The sequence below is a fragment of the Pristiophorus japonicus genome, chromosome 22 (genome assembly GCF_044704955.1).
Source record: "Pristiophorus japonicus isolate sPriJap1 chromosome 22, sPriJap1.hap1, whole genome shotgun sequence".
Classification (NCBI taxonomy): Eukaryota; Metazoa; Chordata; class Chondrichthyes; family Pristiophoridae; genus Pristiophorus; species Pristiophorus japonicus.
In genome coordinates, this window is record NC_091998.1 from 65,514,510 (window position 1) to 65,535,362 (window position 20,853).

Genomic DNA, 20,853 nt, shown 5'->3' on the forward strand with positions numbered 1-20,853 from the left:
GAGAGGGGACCTCATAGAAACGTTTAAAATTCTGACGGGTTTGGACAGGTTGGATGCAGGAAGAATGTTCCCAATGTTGGGGAAGTCCAGAACCAGGGGTCACAGTCTAAGGATAAGGGGTAAGCCATTTAGGACCGAGATAAGGAGAAACTTCTTCACCCAGAGAGTGGTGAACCTGTGGAATTCTCTACCACAGGAAGTAGTTGAGGCCAATTCACCAAATATATTCAAAAGGGAGTTAGATGAAGTCCTTACTACTCGGGGGATCAAGGGGTATGGCGTGAAAGCAGGAAGTGGGTACTGAAGTTTCATGTTCAGCCATGAACTCATTGAATGGCGGTGCAGGCTAGAAGGGCTGAATGGCCTGCTCCTGCACCTATTTTCTATGTTTCTATGTTTCACAACCACCTGACGAGTCAAAAGGCTCTACAGCCAATGAAGTATTTTGGAGTGTAGTCACTGTTGTAATGTGGGAAACATGGCAGCCAATTTATGCACAGCAAGCTCCCACAAACAGCAATGTGACAATGACCCAGATAATCTGTTTTTGTTATGTTGATTGAGGGATAAATATTGGCCAGGATACCAGGGATAACTCCCCTGCTCTTCTTCAAAATAGTGCCATGGGATCTTTTATATCCACCTGAGAGAGCAGACAGGGCCTCAGTTTAACATCTCATCTGAGAGACAGCACCTCTGACAGTGCAGCACTCCCTCAGCACTGCACTGGGAGTGTCAGCCTAGATTTTGTGCTCAAGTCCCTGGGGTGGGACTTGAACCCACAACCTTCTGACTCAGAGGCGAGAGTGCTGCCCACTGAGCCACAGCTGACAACGAAATGCAGACTCAAACCACCAGGAGAAACTTAGTCCTGACATCATCGGGATGGTGCTCCATGTGTGGAATGGAGCTGGAGGTCGGGCAGTGGTGTGACGCATGGGCCGGAATGGTCGGCCTAGCTTTGGTCATCTGTGTCCATCTCGAAGGCTCAGACATGCTGTCCTAGTATCACTGTCCAACTCATCATAGAATCCGACAGCAACGAAGGAGGCCATTCAAGAGCTCTGCAAATCTTTCCTTTTCAAGTATTTATCCAATTCCCTTTTGAAAGTTACTATAGAATCCGCTCCCACTGCCCTTTCAGGCAGTGCATTCCCAATCACAACTCGCTGTGTAAAAAAAATTCTCCTCTTCTCCTCGCTAGTTGAAAGATTGGATAGGCTGGGTTTGTTTTCTTTGGAACAGAGGAGGCTGAGGGGAGACATTGAGGCGTATAAAATTGAGAGGGGCCCAGATAGAGTGGATAGGAAGGACCTGTTTCCCTTAGCAGAGATTTCAGCAACCAGGGGGCATAGATTTTAAAATAATTGGTCGGAGGTTTAGAGGGGATTTGAGGGGAAATGTCTTCACCCAGCGGGTGGTGGGGGTCTGGAACTCACGGCCTGAAAGGGTGGTAGAGGCAGAAACCCTCACCACATTTAAAAAGTACCTGGATGTGCACCTGAAGTTCAGGGCTACGGACCGAGAGCTGGAAAGTGGGATTAGGCTGGGTAGCTCTTTGTCGGCCGGCGCGGACACGATGGGTCGAATGGCCTCCCGCTGTGCTGTAAATTTCTATGGTTCTGTGATAGTTCTTCAGCCAACTAGCTTCAATCTATGTTCTCTGGTTGTCGACCCTCCTGTCTCTGGATCATGCCTCACACGAGGCAATGAAGGAGTAATTTTGAAATTAGTATTTGGAAACTAAGGCCCCAAGTTTCCACATGATTTGCTCCTGATTTTTAGGAGCAACTGGTGTAGAACTACCAGTTCTAGTCAGTTGGAACAGTTTCACTTTGGAATAGAATTTTTTTTTCAAAAGGGGGCGTGTCCGGCCACTTACGTCTGATTTCAAAGTTTTGTGAGTGAATACTTACTCCAAACTAACTTAGAATGGAGTAAGTGAAGATTTTTGTACGCTCGAAAAAACCTTGTCTACACTTTAGAAAATTAGGCGCAGGTTACAAATCAGGCGTAGAGAATGGTGGGGGGGGGGTTTAAATGGAAGTTTACAAACATTAAACATTTCAGTTTTACAAATAAAGAGCCATCATCAATAATAAATGATAAATACATCAATAAATCAACCAATAAATCAATCAAAAAAAATTAATAAGAAATAATTTTTTTTTAAATCAATAAATAAAACATTTTCTACTTACCGACTGCAGCCCTCCAACAGCGTGCTGGGATTCCCCCCCCCCCCCCCCCCACAGTGTGTCTCTGTCAGTGTCTCTATCTCTCTGTCTCTCTGTGTGTGTCTCTCATTCTCTGTCTGTCAGTGTCTGTGTTTCTGACAGCGAGGGAAGGGGGAGGAGGGGGTAGAGGGAGAGAGGGGGGGAGCAGAGGGAGGGAAGGGGGAGGGATGTGGGGGAAGGGGGAGGGATGGGGGAGAAGGGGAAGGGGAGAAGGGGGACAGGGGGAGGGGGGAGAGGGGATAAAGGGGAGAAGGGGGAGAAAGGAGATGGGGGGCAAGGAGATTGGGAGGGAAGGAGATTGGGGGGGAAGGAGATTGGGGGGGGAAGGAGATTGGGGGGGAGGAGATTGGGGGGGAAGGAGATTGGGGGGGGAGGAGATTGGGAGGGAAGGAGATTGGGGGGGAAGGAGATTGGGGGGGGAAGGAGATTGGGGGGGAAGGAGATTGGGGGGGGAGGAGATTGGGAGGGAAGGAGATTGGGGGGAAGGAGATTGGGGGGGAAGGAGATTGGGGGGGAGGAGATTGGGGGGGAAGGAGATTGGGGGGGAAGGAGATTGGGGGGGAAGGAGATTGGGGGGAAGGAGATTGCGGGCGGGGAGGAGATTGGGGGAGAGGAGATGGGGGGGGGGGAGGAGATTGTGGTGGGGGGGGAAGGAGATCGGAGGGGAAGGAGATTGGGGGGGAAGGAGATTGGGGGGTGGGGGGGGGAAGGAGAAGGGGGAGGGAGGCTGAACGGGTCGGGCCCGAGACTTCGGGCAGGGCCCGTCCCCAGCACCAGATTTACAGGAAGGTGGCGTTGGGCCGGGTCGGGGGGGAGCGCGGGTCGGGGGGGTGGTGGGAGGGAGGTCGTTTCGGTTCGGTTCGGGTCGGGGGGAGGGAGGGAGAGGGAGGTCAGGTCGGGGGGAGGGAGGTCAGGTCGGGGGAGGGAGGTCAGGTCGGATCCAGTCCGGGGGCGGTGGGGGGGCGGGGGGGGAGCGGGTGTCGGGTCCGGTCTGGAGGAAGCAGGAGCTGGTCGTGGGAGGAGCCTTAGTCACGCAGCCCCAGTGAGGCCATTGGGCCAGGGCTAGGGGCTGCGTGCTTCGGGCCCCTCCCACACAGTTCAGCGCCTGGAGCTACTGCACTTGCGTGCCCACTGTAGCGCGCATGTGCAGAGGTCCCGGCACTGTTTTCAGCGCAGGGACCTGGCTCCGCCCCCCCACAGCTAGTGCCGGCTGCGCCGAGGGCCAGAGGACCTGCAGGGAGCCGGAGAATCTGGAGGTTTTTTTTAGGCGCACTTTGTGGCGCGAAAAACGGGCGTGCAGGTCAGGACTGCGCCGTTCTCGGCGCGTGTGGAAACTTGGGCCCTAAGTGGGGGGAGGGGCCGAGTGCGGCCGGCGTGGGCGGCTGCGAGCAGAGAAGCGGCGGAGGGCCGAGAGGGAGAGAGGGACTGGGGGAGAGAGAGAGAGGGAGAGGCTGGGAGAGAGAGAGGGAGGCTGGGGGAGAGAGAGAGAGGCTGGGAGAGAGAGAGAGGCTGGGGGAGAGAGAGAGAGGCTGTGGGAGAGAGAGAGAGGCTGGGGGAAAGAGAGAGAGAGAGAGGCTGGGGGAAAGAGAGAGAGAGAGAGGCTGGGAGAGAGAGAGGTTGGGGGAGAGAGAGAGAGAGGCTGGGGGAGAGAGAGAGAGAGAGAGAGAGGCTGGGGGAGAGAGAGAGAGAGAGAGAGAGGCTGGGGGAGAGAGAGAGAGAGAGATGCTGGGGGAAAGAGAGAGAGAGAGGCTGGGAGAGAGAGAGAGAGGCTGGGGGAGAGAGAGAGAGAGGTTGGGGGAGAGAGGCTGGGGGAGAGAGAGAGAGGCTGGGGGAGAGAGAGAGAGGCTGGAGGAGAGAGAGAGAGAGAGAGAGGCTGGGGGAGAGAGAGAGAGAGGCTGGGGGAGAGAGAGAGAGAGGCTGGGGCAGGTGGAGAGAGAGAGAGAGGGGCTGGGGAGGAGAGAGAGAGAGGCTGGCAGGGAGAGAGAGAGAGCGAGAGAGAGAGAGGCTGGGGGGAGAGAGAGAAGCTGGGGGAGAGAGCGAGAGAGAGGCTGGCGGGGAGAGAGAGAGAGACAGAGAGAGGCTGGGGGGGGAGAGAGAGAGAGAGGCTGGGAGGGAGAGAGCGAGAGGGAGAGACACAGGTTGGGGTGGGGTGGGGTGGGGGGAGGGGGGTTGTCGGAGGGGAGAGAGGGAACTCCAGGAAGACATATCACGTTCTTCCAACCCCCGACAAGGGACATCGTTGGATTGGATGAAATCCAGAAGTCATGACACTGTCACTATTCACTTCATACCCAATAAACCTGTTCACAATCCGCACACAATGCCCCATGTATGATTGGGGGCGGGTGTAAGGCACTTCAGCTGGCCCTTGCTGTGTTCTGGGGAGCTCTGTCCTCTGTCACTTCAGGAAGTCAAAGTGGATCGAGTTACAATTTGCAAAGTCAGTGAGACCTTGGGATGGACGGTTCCAGTGACACATTCCTGTGAACCTTCAGGGTGTGGCTTATCCTCGAAGGGGACCAATCATAGACAAAGGGTGGAGCATGGCGGCCATTGTTGCAGTACAAATAAACGCGTCCAGATCTTAACCTGCTGTGTGAAAACATGTCTTCTCATTTCCCCTCTAGTTCGTTTGCCAATTATTTTAAATCTATCACCTCTGGTTATTGACCACTTGCTGGAGGAAACAGTCTCTCCCGACTTGCTCGATCTAAGCCCCTCATCATATTGAACACCTCGATCAGGTCTCCCCTTAACCTTCTCTGCTCGAAGGAGAATAATCCCAACTTCTCCAATTTCTCGGAAGAGCCTCATCCCCGGGATGATCCTGGTAAACCTCCTCTGTTATCTCGCCAAGGCCTTGAGATCCTTCCTGAAGTATGCACAACACTCCAGCCGAGGGCTTATCAGTGATTGTAAAGGTTTAGCGTGGTTCATTCTTTTTGTATTCAATGCCCCTATTTACAAAGCCAAGTCTCCCATACGCCTCCTTAACCACCTGATTAACTTGCCCTGCCACCTTCAAGGATTTATGAATAAGAACTCCCAGGTCCCTCAGCTCTTTGACCCTGCTCAGAACAGTACCATTTAAATTATACCGCCTCTCCATGCTGTTTCTCCCAAAGTGCATCACTTCACACTTATCGGCGTAAAACTGCATCTGCCATGTGTCTGCCCACTTCACCGGTCTATCTGTCTATGTCCTCCTGATGTATGTTACCATCCTCCTCACTATTTACTATGTTGCCAAGTTTTCTATCATCCGCAAACTTCAAAACTGTACTCCACATACCCAAGTCTAGGTCATTTATATATAACAAGAAACGCAGTGGTCCTAAAACTGAGCCCTGGGGGACCTCACAGCTCTCTGATCGGAAATGCATTTGTTCACCACAACTCTTTGCCTTCTATCCTTAGCCAATTTCCTACTCAAGTTACCACCGCCTCTTTGATACACTGCTTTCATTTTCTGGATAAGTCTGTAATGTGATACTTTATCAAATGCCTATTGAAAGTCCATATATACAAACAACCACTGCATTTCCATCATCAACACTAGTACTTTATCAAAGAACTAAACTTGCACTTATTCAGGGCATGCCAAAGTGCTCCATAGCCAATGAAAACTTCTGTTGTAATGCGAGGGGATGTGACATCCAATACAGTCCCTCCCTCAATCCCCCCCGCCCCGGCACACACTTACATCTGGTAAGAAACTCGGTTCCAGCATACCGGCCTCCAGCCGCTTGAAGTTGATGCATTTGAAGAAAGGATGTTCCTTCACCTCATTGGCTCCCTCTGCTTTGCAACCGAGTCGCTGCTTTGGATCTTTGGTCAATAACTGGGAAGACAAAGGATTCGGTCAAAAAAACATTCCATCCAAAAGAGATTTTCCTGGTGCTTTTCCTTGTGCCACACATCACTCCGGCCCGGAACGAAGGCCGGAGACCAGTGTCTCCGTATCTGCTGACCGACAGGACCTTCCTCCTTTCTCCATTGCAGAACACATTCCACTCGAACACATTCTCTCTCCAATCTGTAGAACTCCCCTAAAAATCAACGTCTTTTCAAATCTCATTTATTGCATCGGATATACGGCCCAGAAACAGGCCATTCGGCCCAACCAGTCCATGCCGGTGTTTATGCCCCACTCGAGCCTCCTCCCGTCTTTCCTCATCTAACTCTATCAGCATAACCCTCTATTCCCTTCTCCCCAATATACTTGTCCAGCCTCCCCTTAAATACACCGATACTATTCGCCTCAACTCCTCCCTGTGGCAGCGAGTTCCACATTCTCACCACTCTCTGGGTAAAGAAGTTTCTCCTGAATTCCCCATTGGATTTCTTGGTGACTATATTATATTGATGGCCTCTAGTTATGCTCTTCCCGACAAGTGGAAACATTCTCTATCCTCTCTATCAAAACCTTTTGTAATTTTAAAGATCTCGATTAGGTCACCCCTCAGCCTTCTTTTTTCAAGAGAAAAGAGACCCAGCCTGTTCATCCTTTCCTGATATGTATACCCTCGCATTTCTGGTATCACCCTTGTAAAGCTTCTCTGCACCCTCTCCAGTGCCTTGATATCCTCTTTATAATATTTATAGTACAGAGCTGGAAGGACACAAACTGTGCTTTGCCAGCTTGGAGAGGATATGTCCTGAGCTCAGGAGAAGGCCCTTGCAGGAGCAGAACCATGTGACATAGAAACATAGAAACATAGAAAGTAGGTGCAGGAGTAGGTCATTCGGCCCTTCTAGTCTGCACCGCCATTCAATGAGTTCATGGCTGAACATGCAACTTCAGTACCCCATTCCTGCTTTCTCGCATACCCCTTGATCCCCCTAGTAGTAAGGACTACATCTAACTCATTTTTGAATATATTGAGTGAATTAGCCTCAACAACTTTCTGTGGTAGAGAATTCCACAGGTTCACCACTCTCTGGGTGAAGAAGTTTCTCCTCATCTCGGTCCTAAATGGCTTACCCCTTATCCTTAGACTGTCACCCCTGGTTCTGGACTTCCCCAACATTGGGAACATTCTTCCTCCATCTAACCTGTCTAAACCCATCAGAATTTTAAATGTTTCTATGAGATCCCCTCTCATTCTTCTGAACTCCAGTGAATACAAGCCCAGTTGATCCAATCTTCCTTGATAGGTCAGTCCCGCCATCCCGAATCAGTCTGGTGAACCTTCGCTGCACTCGCTCAACAGCAAGAATGTCCTTCCTCAAGTTAGGAGACCAAAACTGTACACAATACTCCAGGTGTGGCCTCACCAAGGCCCTGTACAACTGTAGTAACACCTCCCTGCCCCTGTACTCAAATCCCCTCGCTATGAAGGCTAACATGCCATTTGCTTTCTTAACCGCCTGCTGTACCTGCATGCCAACTTTCAATGACTGATGTACCATGACACCCAGGTCTCATTGCACCTCCCCTTTTCCTAATCTGTCACATAGAAACATAGAAACATAGAAAATAGGTGCAGGAGTAGGCCATTCAGCCCTTCTAGCCTGCACCGCCATTCAATGATTTCATGGCTGAACATGCAACTTCAGTACCCCCTTCCTGCTTTCTCGCCATACCCCTTGATCCCCCGAGTAGTAAGGACTTCATCTAACTCCCTTTTGAATATATTTAGTGAATTGGCCTCAACAACTTTCTGTGGTAGAGAATTCCACAGGTTCACCACTCTCTGGGTGAAGAAGTTTCTCCTCATCTCGGTCCTAAATGGCTTATCCCTTATCCTTAGATTGTGACCCCTGGTTCTGGACTTCCCCAACATTGGGAACATTCTTCCTGCATCTAACCTGTCTAAACCCGTCAGAATTTTAAACTTTTCTATGAGGTCCCCTCTCATTCTTCTGAACTCCAGTGAATACAAGCCCAGTTGATCCAGCCTTTCTTGATAGGTCAGTCCCACCATCCCGGGAATCAGTCTGGTGAATCTTCGCTGCACTCCCTCAATAGCAAGAATGTCCTTCCTCAAGTTAGGAGACCAAAACTGTACACAATACTCCAGGTGTGGCCTCACCAAGGCCCTGTACAACTGTAGCAACACCTCCCTGCCCCTGTACTCAAATCCCCTCGCTATGAAGGCCAACATGCCATTTGCTTTCTTAACCGCCGACGTTATCTGCATGCCAACCTTCAATGACCATTCAGATAATAGTCTATCTCTCTGATTTTACCACCAAAGTGGATAACCTCACATTTATCCACATTATACTTCATCTGCCATGCATTTGCCCACTCACCTAACCTATCCAAATCACTCTGCAGCCTCATAGCATCCTCCTCGCAGCTCACACTGCCACCCAACTTAGTGTCATCCGCAAATTTGGAGATACTACATTTAATCCCCTCGTCTAAATCATTAATGTACAATGTAAACAGCTGGGGCCCCAGCACAGAACCTTGTGGTACCCCACTAGTCACTGCCTGCCATTCTGAAAAGTACCCATTTACTCCTACTCTTTGCTTCCTGTCTGCCAACCAGTTCTCAATCCACGTCAGCACAATACCCCCAATCCCATGTGCTTTAACTTTGCACATTAATCTCTTGTGTGTGACCTTGTTGAAAGCCTTCTGAAAGTCCAAATACACCACATCAACTGGTTCTCCCTTGTCCACTCTACTGGAAACATCCTCAAAAAATTCCAGAAGATTTGTCAAGCATGATTTCCCTTTCACAAATCCATGCTGACTTGGACCTATCATGTCACCTCGTTCCAAATGCACTGCTATGACATCCTTAATAATTGATTCTATCATTTTACCCACTACCGATGTCAGGCTGACCAGTCTATAATTCCCTGTTTTCTCTCTCCCTCCTTTTTTAAAAAGTGGGGTTACATTGGCTACCCTGCACTCCATAGGAACTGATCCAGAGTCTATGGAATGTTGGAAAATTACTGTCAACGCATCCGCTATTTCCAAGGCCACCTCCTTAAGTACTCTGGGATGCAGTCCATCAGGCCCTGGGGATTTATCGGCCTTCAATCCCATCAATTTCCCCAACACAATTTCCCGACTAATAAGGATTTCCCTCAGTTCCTCCTTCTTACTAGAACCTCTGACCCCTTTTATATCCGGAAGATTGTTTGTGTCCTCCTCAGTGAATACCGAACCAAAGTACTTGTTCAATTGGTCTGCCATTTCTTTGTTCCCCGTTATGACTTCCCCTGATTCTGACTGCAGGGGACCTACGTTTGTCTTTACTAACCTTTTTCTCTTTACATATCTATAGAAACTTTTGCAGTCCGTCTTAATGTTCTCTGCAAGCTTCCTCTCGTACTCTATTTTCCCTGCCCTAATCAAACCCTTTGTCCTCCTCTGCTGAGTTCTAAATTTCTCCCAGTCCCCGGGTTCACTGCTATTTCTGGCCAATTTGTATGCCACTTCCTTGGCTTTAATACTATCCCTGATTTCCCTTGATAGCCACGGTTGAGCCACCTTCCCTTTTTTATTTTTACGCCAGACAGGTATGTACAATTGTTGTAATTCATCCATGCGGTCTCTAAATGTCTGCCATTGCCCATCCACAGTCAACCCTTTAAGTATCATTCGCCAATCTATCCTAGCCAATTCACGCCTCATACCTTCAAAGTTACCCTTCTTTAAGTTCTAGACCATGGTCTCTGAATTAACTGTTTCATTCTCCATCCTAATGTAGAATTCCACCATATTATGGTCACTCTTCCCCAAGGGGCCTCGCAGAACGAGATTGCTAATTAATCCTCTCTCATTACACAACACCCAGCCTAAGATGGCCTCTCCCCTAGTTGGTTCCTCGACATATTGGTCTAGAAAACCATCCCTTATGCACTCCAGGAAATCCTCCTCCACCGTATTGCTTCCAGTTTGGTTAGCCCAATCTATATGCACCTTTATTGCATGCACCCCTAATTTCCTGTTTGATGTCCTCCCCAACATCACTACTACTGTTTGGAGGTCTGTACACAACTCCCACTAACGTTTTTTGCCCTTTGGTGTTCTGCAGCTCCACCCTTATAGATTCCACATCATCCAAGCTAATGTCCTTCCTAACTATTGCATTAATCTCCTCTTTAACCAGCAATGCTATCTGTTTTTATGTACCCCACCTCCTTTTCCTTTTATTCTATCCTTCCTGAATGTTGAATACCCATGGATGTTGAGTTCCCAGCCCTGATCATCCTGGAGCCATGTCTCTGTAATCCCAATCACATCATAGAAACATAGAAACATAGAAACATAGAAAATAGGTGCAGGAGTAGGCCATTCGGCCCTTCTAGCCTGCACCGCCATTCAATGAGTTCATGGCTGAACATGCAACTTCAGTACCCCATTCCTGCTTTCTCACCATACCCCTTGATTCCCCTAGTAGTAAGGACTTCATCTAACTCCTTTTTGAATATATTAAGTGAATTGGCCTCAACAACTTTCTGGGGTAGAGAATTCCACAGGTTCACCACTCTCTGGGTGAAGAAATTCCTCCTTATCTCGGTCCTAAATGGCTTCCCCCTTATCCTTAGACTGTGTCCCCTGGTTCTGGACTTCCCCAACATTGGGAACATTCTTCCTGCATCTAACCTGTCTAACCCCGTCAGAATTTTAAACGTTTCTATGAGGTCCCCTCTCATTCTTCTGAACTCCAGTGAATACAAGCCCAGTTGATCCAGTTTTTCTTGATAGGTCAGTCCCGCCATCCCGGGAATCAGTCTGGTGAACCTTCGCTGCACTCCCTCAATAGCAAGAATGTCCTTCCTCAGGTTAGGAGACCAAAACTGTACAAAATACTCCAGGTGTGGCCTCACCAAGGCCCTGTACAACTGTAGCAACACCTCCCTGCCCCTGTACTCAAATCCCCTCGCTATGAAGGCCAACATGCCATTTGCTTTCTTAACCGCCTGCTGTACCTGCATGCCAACCTTCAATGACTGATGTACCATGACACCCAGGTCTCTTTGCACCTCCCATTTTCCTAATCTATCACCATTCAGATAATAGTCTGTCTCTCTGTTTTGACCACCAAAGTGGATAACCTCACATTTATCCACATTATACTTCACCTGCCATGCATTTGCCCACTCCCCTAACCTATCCAAGTCGCTCTGCAGCCTCATAGCATCCTCCTCGCAGCTCAGACTGCCACCCAACTTAGTGTCATCCGCAAATTTGGAGATACTACATTTAATCCCCTCATCTAAATCATTAATGTACAGTGTAAACAGCTGGGGCCCCAGCACAGAACCTTGCGGTACCCCACTAGTCACTGCCTGCCGTTCTGAAAAGTCCCCATTTGCTCCTACTCTTTGCTTCCTGTCTGACAACCAGTTCTCAATCCATGTCAGCACACTAACCCCAATCCCATGTGCTTTAACTTTGTACATTAATCTCCTGTGTGGGACCTTGTCGAAAGCCTTCTGAAAGTCCAAATATACCACATCAACTGGTTCTCCCTTGTCCACTCTACTGGAAACATCCTCAAAAAATTCCAGGAGATTTGTCAAGCATGATTTCCCTTTCACAAATCCATGCTGACTTGGACCTGTCATATCACCTCTTTCCAAATGCACTGCTATGACATCCTTAATAATTGATTCTATCATTTTACCCACTACCGATGTCAGGCTGACCAGTCTATAATTCCCTGTTTTCTCTCTCCCTTGATAGCCATGGTTGAGCCACCTTCCCTTTTTTATTTTTACGCCAGACAGGAATGTACAATTGTTGTAGTTCATCCATGCGGTCTCTAAATGTCTGCCATTGCCCATCCACAGTCAACCCCTTCAGTATCATTCGCCAATCTATCCTAGCCAATTCACGCCTCATACCTTCAAAGTTACCCTTCTTTAAGTTCTGGACCATGGTCTCTGAATTAACTGTTTCATTCTCCATCCTAATGCAGAATTCCACCATATTATGGTCACTCTTCCCCAAGGGGCCTCGCACAACGAGATTGCTAATTAATCCTCTCTCATTACACAACACCCAGTCTAAGATGGCCTCCCCCCTAGTTGGTTCCTCAACATATTGGTCTAAAAAACCATCCCTTATGCACTCCAGGAAATCCTCCTCCACCGTATTGCTTCCAGTTTGGTTAACCCAATCTATGTGCATATTAAAGTCACCCATTATAACTGCTGCACCTTTATTGCACGCACCCCTAATTTCATGTTTGATGCCCTCCCCAACATCACTACTACTGTTTGGAGGTCTGTACACAACTCCCACTAACGTTTTTTGCCCTTTGGTATTCTGCAGCTCTACCCATATAGATTCCACATCATCCAAGCTAATGTCCTTCCGAACTATTGCCTTAATTTGCTCCTTAACCAGCAATGCTACCCCACCTCCTTTTCCTTTTATTCTATCTTTCCTGAATGTTGAATACCCCTGGATGTTGAGTTCCCACCCCTGATCATCCTGGAGCCACGTCTCCGTAATCCCAATCACATCATATTTGTTAACATCTATTTGCACAGTTAATTCATCCACCTTGTTGCGGATACTCCTTGCATTAAGACACAAAGCCTTCAGGCTTGTTTTTTTAACACCCTTTGTCCTTTTAGAATTTTGCTGTACAGTGGCCCTTTTTGTTCTTTGCCTTGGGTTTCTCTGCCCTCCACTTTTCCTCATCTCCTTTCTGTCTTTTGCTTTTGCCTCCTTTTTGTTTCCCTCTGTCTCCCTGCATTGGTTCCCATCCCCCTGCCATATTAGTTTAAATCCTCCCCAACAGCACTAGCAAACACTCCCCCTAGGACATTGGTTCCGGTCCTGCCCAGGTGCAGACCGTCCGGTTTGTACTGGTCCCACCTCCCCCAGAACCGGTTCCAATGCCCCAGGAATTTGAATCCCTCCCTGCTGCACCACTGTTCAAGCCACGTATTCATCTGCGCTATCCTGCGATTCCTACTCTGACTATCACGTGGCACTGGTAGCAATCCAGAGATTACTACTTTTGAGGTCCTACTTTTTAATCATATCTGTTAACATCTATTTGCACAGTTAATTCATCCACCTTATTACGGATACTCCTTGCATTAAGACACAAAGCCTTCAGGCTTGTTTTTTTAACACCCTTTGTCCTTTTAGAATTATGATGTAGTGTGGCCATTTTTGTTTCTAGCCTTTGTTTACTCGGCCTTCCACTATTGCTTTTTACCTTTCTACCATCTGTTGCTGACTCCGTATTACTTCATCCTGTCTCACTGCATAGGTTCCCATCCCCCTGCCATATTAGTTTAAACACTCCCGAACGTCCATGTTGGTGGCCAGGCCTTGGTCTAAAACTCAACATAGCAGAGCCAACACAAGCACTGTTGGTAATTCCCAAGACCATAGTGCTCAGTCAGAGTTCACAAGAAAATGGTTTGGTGCCTCTGATTGTCCCATGTATTGAGTTGCCTCAACAACAACTTGTATTTATATAGCGCCTTTAATGTTGTAAAAAGTCCCAAGGCGCTTCACAGGGAGTGTTTTAAGACAAAACAAATAAATTTAACACCGAGCCACACCAGAAGAAATTAAGGCAGATGATCAAAAGTTTGGTCAAAGAGATCGGTTTTAAGGAGCGTCTTTAAAGGAGGAAAGAGAGACAGGGAGGCGGAGAGGTTTAGGGAGGGAGTTCCAGAGCTTGGGGCCCAGCCAACAGAAGGCACAGCCACCAATGGTTGAGTGATTATAATCAGGGATTTCTCGGAGGGTTGTGGGGCTGGAGGAGATTACAGAGATAGGGAGGGCGAGGCCATGGAGGGATTTGTAAACAAGGATGAGAATTTCGAAATAGAGGCGTTGTTTAACCAGAAACCAATGTAGGGCAGCAAGCACAGGGGGTGATGGGTGAGCGGGACTTGGTGCGAGTTAGGACACGGGCTGCTGAGTTTTGGATGACCTCTAGTTTATGTAGGGTAGAATGTTGGAGGCCGGCCAGGAGTGCGTTGGAGTAGTCAAGTCTAGAGTAACAAAGGCATGGATGAGGGCTTCAGCAGCAGATGAGCTGAGACAGGGGCGGAGGCGGGTGATGTTACAGAGGTGGAAATAGGCGATCTTAGTTATGCCTCACGACAAAGTAGTCTACCTGTCTCCTCTTCCCAACCTGCATGGTGTCCTACACTCTCGGGCTAGGTTCCCACATAAAATAGCATTTCCCTCCAGCACCCCTCTTCTCTGAAGTGGCTTTTCCTCATCTTGCTCCCAAACAGTACGGTGAGGTCAGGAACGCACCACGGATAGGGTTCTGGAGCACCATCCTAATGTCCTACACCTGCACATGCAGCACCTCCACATTACACTCAAGGGCCAATGAGTATTCCTGTGCACATGCATGTAAGGTCACTTAGAGACAGAATATCCTCACACCCTTTCAATCCTCACTCAGTAACCTAAATGTCTGTTCTTCTACACAAGTACTTAGTGATCAATTGGAATTCATCCAACTTTGGATGCTGGTTCGGGAATACTGCTGTAATGCTCCTAACCGTCAGACAGTTACGGTTAAAAACATGAGTCAGTGTTTGTTGGGATTATTTTGTCACTTCCAGGGTTCGTTGTGTGAGATGCAAGAGTGGGCGAGAAAACAGCCCTTGTGTTTAGTCTGGAGCCAAAGTCTTAGCTGGGATCCCATACGTTGTTGCGGTGTTCCTCGTGGAGAAATGCAAATATTTGCCTGAACAGGAACGGGTTTGAGCTGAATCAAAGAGCAACATTTTCTGCCTCTTCAAATTTGAAAGACTCAAAACCAAAGAGTGTAAGACAATGGGGAAAACAGAACAGCAACTAGATGCTGTAAGCTCTCACATAAACCTGTGTGTCTGCGTTTTAGTCCTCAAAAATATTTCCCTCTATGCTAACTCCTTCAGGGACTTGCAGTGGCTCCAGGGACAACACTGGTCCCCAGGGCTGCCCAGTTTTGCTTTCAGCCCAATAGTCACAACAAAATATACCTCAGTAGGACAGCAAGAACAGAAGAAATAGGAGCAGGAGTCGGCCATTCGGCCCTTTGAGCCTGCTTCGCCATTCAATAAGATCATGGCTTATCTTCGAACACAACTTACCGCATTATCCCCATACCCCTTAATTCCCCAAAGTTTATCGACCTCTGTCTTGAATATACTCAACGACTGAGCCTCCACAGCTCTCTGGGGCAGAGAATTCCAAAGATTCACAACCCTTTGAGTGAAGAAGCTTCTCCTCATCTCAGTTCTAAATGGCCGACCCCTTATTCCGAGACTGTGACCCCATGTTGTAGATTCCCTAGCCCAGGGAAAACATTGTCTCAGCATTAACCCTGTCAAGCCCCTTAAGAATTTTATATGTTTCAATAAGATCACCTCTCATTCTTCTAAACCCTAGGGAATATAGGCCTTATCTACTCAGTCTCTCCTCATAGGGCAATCTCCCCATCCCAGGAAACAGTCTGGTGAACGTTCGTTACACTCCCTCTGTGGCAAGTATATCCTTCCTTAGGTAAGGAGACCAGAACTGTGCACAGCGCTCCAGGTGAGGCCTCACCAATGCCCTGTATAATTGTACTAAGACTTCTTTACTCGTATACTCTAATCTCTTTGTAACAAAAGCTAACATACCATTTGCTTTCCTAATTGCTCACTGTACCTACACGTTAACTTTCTGTGATTCATGTACAAGGACACCCAGGTCCCTCTGAATACAGACATTTCACCAATCAAAAAATATTGTTTTTTTATTTTTCCTACCAAAGTGGATAACTTCACACTTCCCCACATTATATACCATTTGTCATGTTCTTGCCCACTCAGTCAACCTGTCTATATCTCTCTGCAGCCTCTTTGCACCCTGCTCTCAGCTTACTTTCCCACTGAACTTTACATTATCAAGAGCTCCTCAGACATCAGAAACGGTTTCATTAACATTGCCATTCTGCCTTGGCGAACCTAGACTGTTGGGCTGCTATTCTGCAAAGGGAAGCATCACAACTGATCCCAACTCCCACCTGACACCAATGCTCCCTGTAATTCATTTTTCGTGTGCAAGGCTCTTTAACTGGCTGGGCGGCCCGTTCAAATTTCCGCGCGCGCGCGGTTATTACCACCGAAAAGCCGCTGAGCGGGACTGCTAGACCGCAGTGCGAACACCGCCTGACGCCTATGTTTGTACATTTAATGGTACAAGTGACTGTGTGGGGGTCAGGGCAAAGGAAACAGTTTTGGTCTCCTTATTTAAAAAGGGATATACTTGCATCGGAGGCAGTTCAGAGAAGGTACACGAAGTTGATTCCTGAGATGAAGGTGTTGACTAATGAAGAAAGGTTGAGCAGGTTGGGCCTATACTCATTGCAGTTTAGAAGAATGAGAGGTGATCTTATTGAAACTTTTAAGATTCTGAGGGGGCTCGACAGGGTAGATGCAGAGAGGATGTTTCCCCTCGTGGGGGAATCTAGATCTAGAACTAAATAGTTTCAGAATAAGGGGCCGCCCATTTAAAACGGAGATGAGGAGGAATTTCTTCTCTCAGAGGGTCGTGAATCTTTGGAATTCTCTGTCCCAGAGAGCTGTGGAGGCTGGGTCATTGAATATATTTAAGGTGGAGATAGACAGATTTTTGAGCGATAAGGGAGTCACGGGTTATGGGGAGCGGGCAGGGAAGTGGAGCTGAGTCCATGATCGGATCAGCCATGATCTTATTGAATGGCAGAGCAGGCTCGAGGGGTCAGATAGCCGACTCCTGCTCCTATTGTGTTACATCAGAAATAGGAGCAGGAGTCGGCCATTCGGACCCTTGAGTCTGCTCCGCAATTTAAAAAGATCATGGCTGATCTCTTCTTATGAAATCTGCCTGATTCTAATGCCCCCTTCAGTTGAGGCCATCTGCAGTCGCCCAAATGCTGGTCCTAACCGAGCCCCGCGAAACCAGCACCAACGGCGGTGCGGACCGACCAATCCACCGCCGTTTCTACCGGCGGCATTCGACCGTGAGCCGCACCCGCCTGTGGTCCGCGCACGCAGCCGCTGCGACTCACCAACCCGCAGATGTGCTTGGCGTCCTCGGTGAACTTGTCGCTGTACTCCTCCTGCTGTTCCTGCACCCGCTTCTCCACCTCCTCCCGCTTCACCCGCTCTTTCCGGGCACGGAAGGGCGAGTGCCCAGCGGTCATCTCGTAGATCAAGCAGCCCAAGCCCCACCAGTCCGGGCTCACCGTGTAGTGCTCGTTGTTGATCACCTCGGGAGCTGTAAACGCACAATTCACCAGGTTCAGTAAACAAAATTTAACAGGCTGGGCCAAACATTAAGACGATTTGATGAACGGGCTGGACGTTTCTAGGAACAGGAGGAGGTCATTTAGCCCCTCAGGCCTGTTCCGCCATTCAATGAGATTACGGATGTGCTGTACCTCAAACTCCATTTACCCGCCATACCTCCACATCTCTTGATACCCAAAAATCTATCGATCTTACGTAAGAACGTAAGAATTAGGAGCAGGAGTCGGCCATTCGGCCCCTCGAGCCTGCTCCGCCATTCAATAAGATCATGGCTGATCTTCGACCTCAACTCCACTTTCCCGCCCAATCCCCATATCCCTTGATTCCCTTACTATCCAAAAATCTATCGATGTGTTGCTGTGACTTCTTAAGCAAAGAACCCAGGAAGCAAATACTGGTTGAACATCCCTTATCCAGAACTCCCTTATCCGGAACCCTCCCTTGACCGGAAACATTCCCGGCCACCAGGTGGCGCATGCGCAGAACTCCGACATGAACAAATTGAAGTTCTTCCTGGCCTGACCCCGCGATCCACCGCTCCAGCCCTCCCCAACTCCCCCCATGATCTCTCTGCCGCACTCCCAGCCCCAAGTCAGCCAGCCCCGATATCCCCTTGCTCAGTACCAGTACCATCCAATTTAACGTGACCACGCCTCGTCCGGAAAAATCCCTTATCTGGAACAGGCCAGGTCCCTAAGGTTCCGGATAAGGCAGGTTCAACCTGTACAGTACGCCCGCGTTGCTACTCACTGAGATGTTGCGTTAATTCCCCCATCGCACGATGGGGTAGTAGCGGCCGACAGCCTGGGTTGAAGTTTGTTGCGGTGGGGGATGCAGACAAGGGGCGAGGATGGAGTTTGAAGGTTTCCTGTGGCACTGTCTCTCGGCGACTGAGTCCAATCAGAAACCCTTCAAGTCACTTCACACATGTCTCAGAGCCGAGTCATCTGTTTTAGGAACTAACTGCAGGATCTAATCTAAATATTTAAGTTGCACGCTTTGGGACGGGGAAGCTTCTGGAAAGTCACCGCTGGCGATAAACAACTTTCAAGTGGTCTGCGCAGGCCGTGAGTAAACTTTGTGAAATGGAACCTTTTACGTGGAAAAATATAAATAAATAAGTGATGCCAGCCCCACAGTTTTCAAAACCTGTTTCTGTACGTTGTGTTAAAGTCCGGAGCGACTAACGTCCTGCTCACCCATGTAGCCGACAGTTCCCACTCGGCCACGGATCTTTTCTCCGTCTGGTATCGTTACTGCCAATCCCAAATCCGATAATCTAATGTGTCCTGTTCAAAATAAAACACCAAGAGATTTGCCGTTATTCCGGTGCCTGGTGACACTGGGTATTTTAACCGGAGTTTCCCGCGTGGTGATCAACAAGTTGCCCGTCATTAGTCTGAAATCAAAGTCACGGGCTTGTTTACATCGGATATACGGCACAGGACCAGGCCATTCGGCCCAACCAGTCCATGCTAACGATCAGAGCACCATAAGTGAAGTTGAGAAGTCTGCAACTCTCTTCCACAAACGGCAATGGATGTTACATCAATTGTTCATTTTAAATCTGAGATTGATAAGATGTTTGTTCACCAAAAATATTAAGGGATATGGGCCAAAGACAGGTAAATGGAGTTAGGTCGTAGATCAGCCATGGTCTCATAGAATGGCGGGACAGGCTCGAGGGGCTGAATGGCCTCCTCCTGTTCCTATGTTGCCAAGTTTGCTCATCTTTTCTGGCGGCAGTCAGTTGCGGCTGGGGTACGGCGATACGCACCCGGGGTACGGTGATACACACCCGGGGTACGGTGATACGCACCCGGGGTACGGTGATACGCACCCGGGGTACGGCGATACGCACCGGGGGTACGGCGATACGCACCCGGGGTACGGTGATACACACCCGGGGTACGGTGATACACACCCGGGGTACGGCGATACGCACCCGGGGTACGGTGATACACACCCGGGGGTACGGTGATACGCACCGGGGGTACGGTGATACGCACCCGGGGTACGGCGATACGCACCCGGGGTACGGCGATACGCACCGGGGGTACGGCGATACGCACCGGGGGTACGGCGATACGCACCGGGGGTACGGCGATACGCACCCGGGGTACGGCGATACGCACCCGGGGTACGGCGATACGCACCGGGGGTACGGCGATACGCACCCGGGGTACGGTGATACACACCCGGGGTACGGCGACACACACCCGGGGTACGGCGACACACACCCGGGGTACGGCGATACGCACCGGGGGTACGGCGATACACAGCTGGGGTACGGCGACACACACCCGGGGTACGGCGATACACACCGGGGGTACGGCGATACGCACCCGGGGTACGGTGATACACACCCGGAGTACGGCGACACACACCCGGGGTACGGCGATACGCACCGGGGGTACGGCGACACACACCCGGGGTACGGCGATACGCACCGGGGGTACGGCGATACGCACCCGGGGTACGGTGATACACACCGGGGGTACGGCGACACACACCCGGGGTACGGCGATACGCACCGGGGGTACGGCGATACGCACCCGGGGTACGGTGATACACACCGGGGGTACGGCGATACACAGCTGGGGTACGGTGATACACACCCGGGGTACGGCGACACACACCCAGGGTACAGCGATACACACCCGGGGTACGGCGATACACACCGGGGGGTACGGTGATACACACCGGGGGTACGGTGATACGCACCGGGGGTACGGCGATACACACCGGGGGGTACGGTGATACACACCCGGGGTACGGTGATACGCACCGGGGGTACGGTGATACACACCCGGGGTACGGCGACACACACCCGGGGTACGGCGATACGCACCGGGGGTACGGCGACACACACCCGGGGTACGGTGATACACACCGGGGGTACGGCGACACACACCCGGGGTACGGTGATACACACCGGGGGTACAGCGATACACACCCGGGGTACGGCGACACACACCCGGGGTACGGTGATACACACCCGGGGTACGGTGATACACACCCGGGGTACGGTGATACACACCGGGGGTCCAAGTGGCAAATCTTTCTGAGTGCACATGGGGAGTAAGAAAGAAATACTTGCATTTATATAGCACCTTTCATGACCACCGGATATCTCAAAGCGTTTTACAATCAATGAAGTACTTTTGAAGTGCAGTCAATATTGTAATGTGGGAAACGCGGTAGCCAATTTGCGCACAGCAAGCTCCCACAAACAACAATGTAATAGTGACAAGATAATCTGTTTTTGTTATGTTGATTGAGGGATAAATATTAGCCCCAGGACACTGGGGATAACTCCCCTGCACTTCTTCAAATAGTGCCCTGGGATCTTTTACGTCCACCTGAGAGAGCAGACGGAGCCTCGGTTTAA

General features: G+C 49.7%; 1 protein-coding gene across 3 annotated transcripts in view; it reads right to left on the bottom strand.

Annotated features, from left to right (window-relative positions):
* Window positions 1–20,853, bottom strand: part of grk5l (G protein-coupled receptor kinase 5 like) — a 275,766-nt gene that overhangs the window by 20,306 nt on the left and 234,607 nt on the right. For all 3 annotated transcript variants that reach the window (XM_070866320.1, XM_070866318.1, XM_070866319.1), the window contains 3 exons: window positions 18,662–18,751; window positions 17,222–17,430; window positions 5,941–6,078 (listed from right to left, as the gene is read on the bottom strand). In XM_070866320.1, the coding sequence (XP_070722421.1) occupies window positions 5,941–6,078; window positions 17,222–17,430; window positions 18,662–18,751 (437 nt within the window). The remainder of the gene's footprint in view (window positions 1–5,940; window positions 6,079–17,221; window positions 17,431–18,661; window positions 18,752–20,853) is intronic.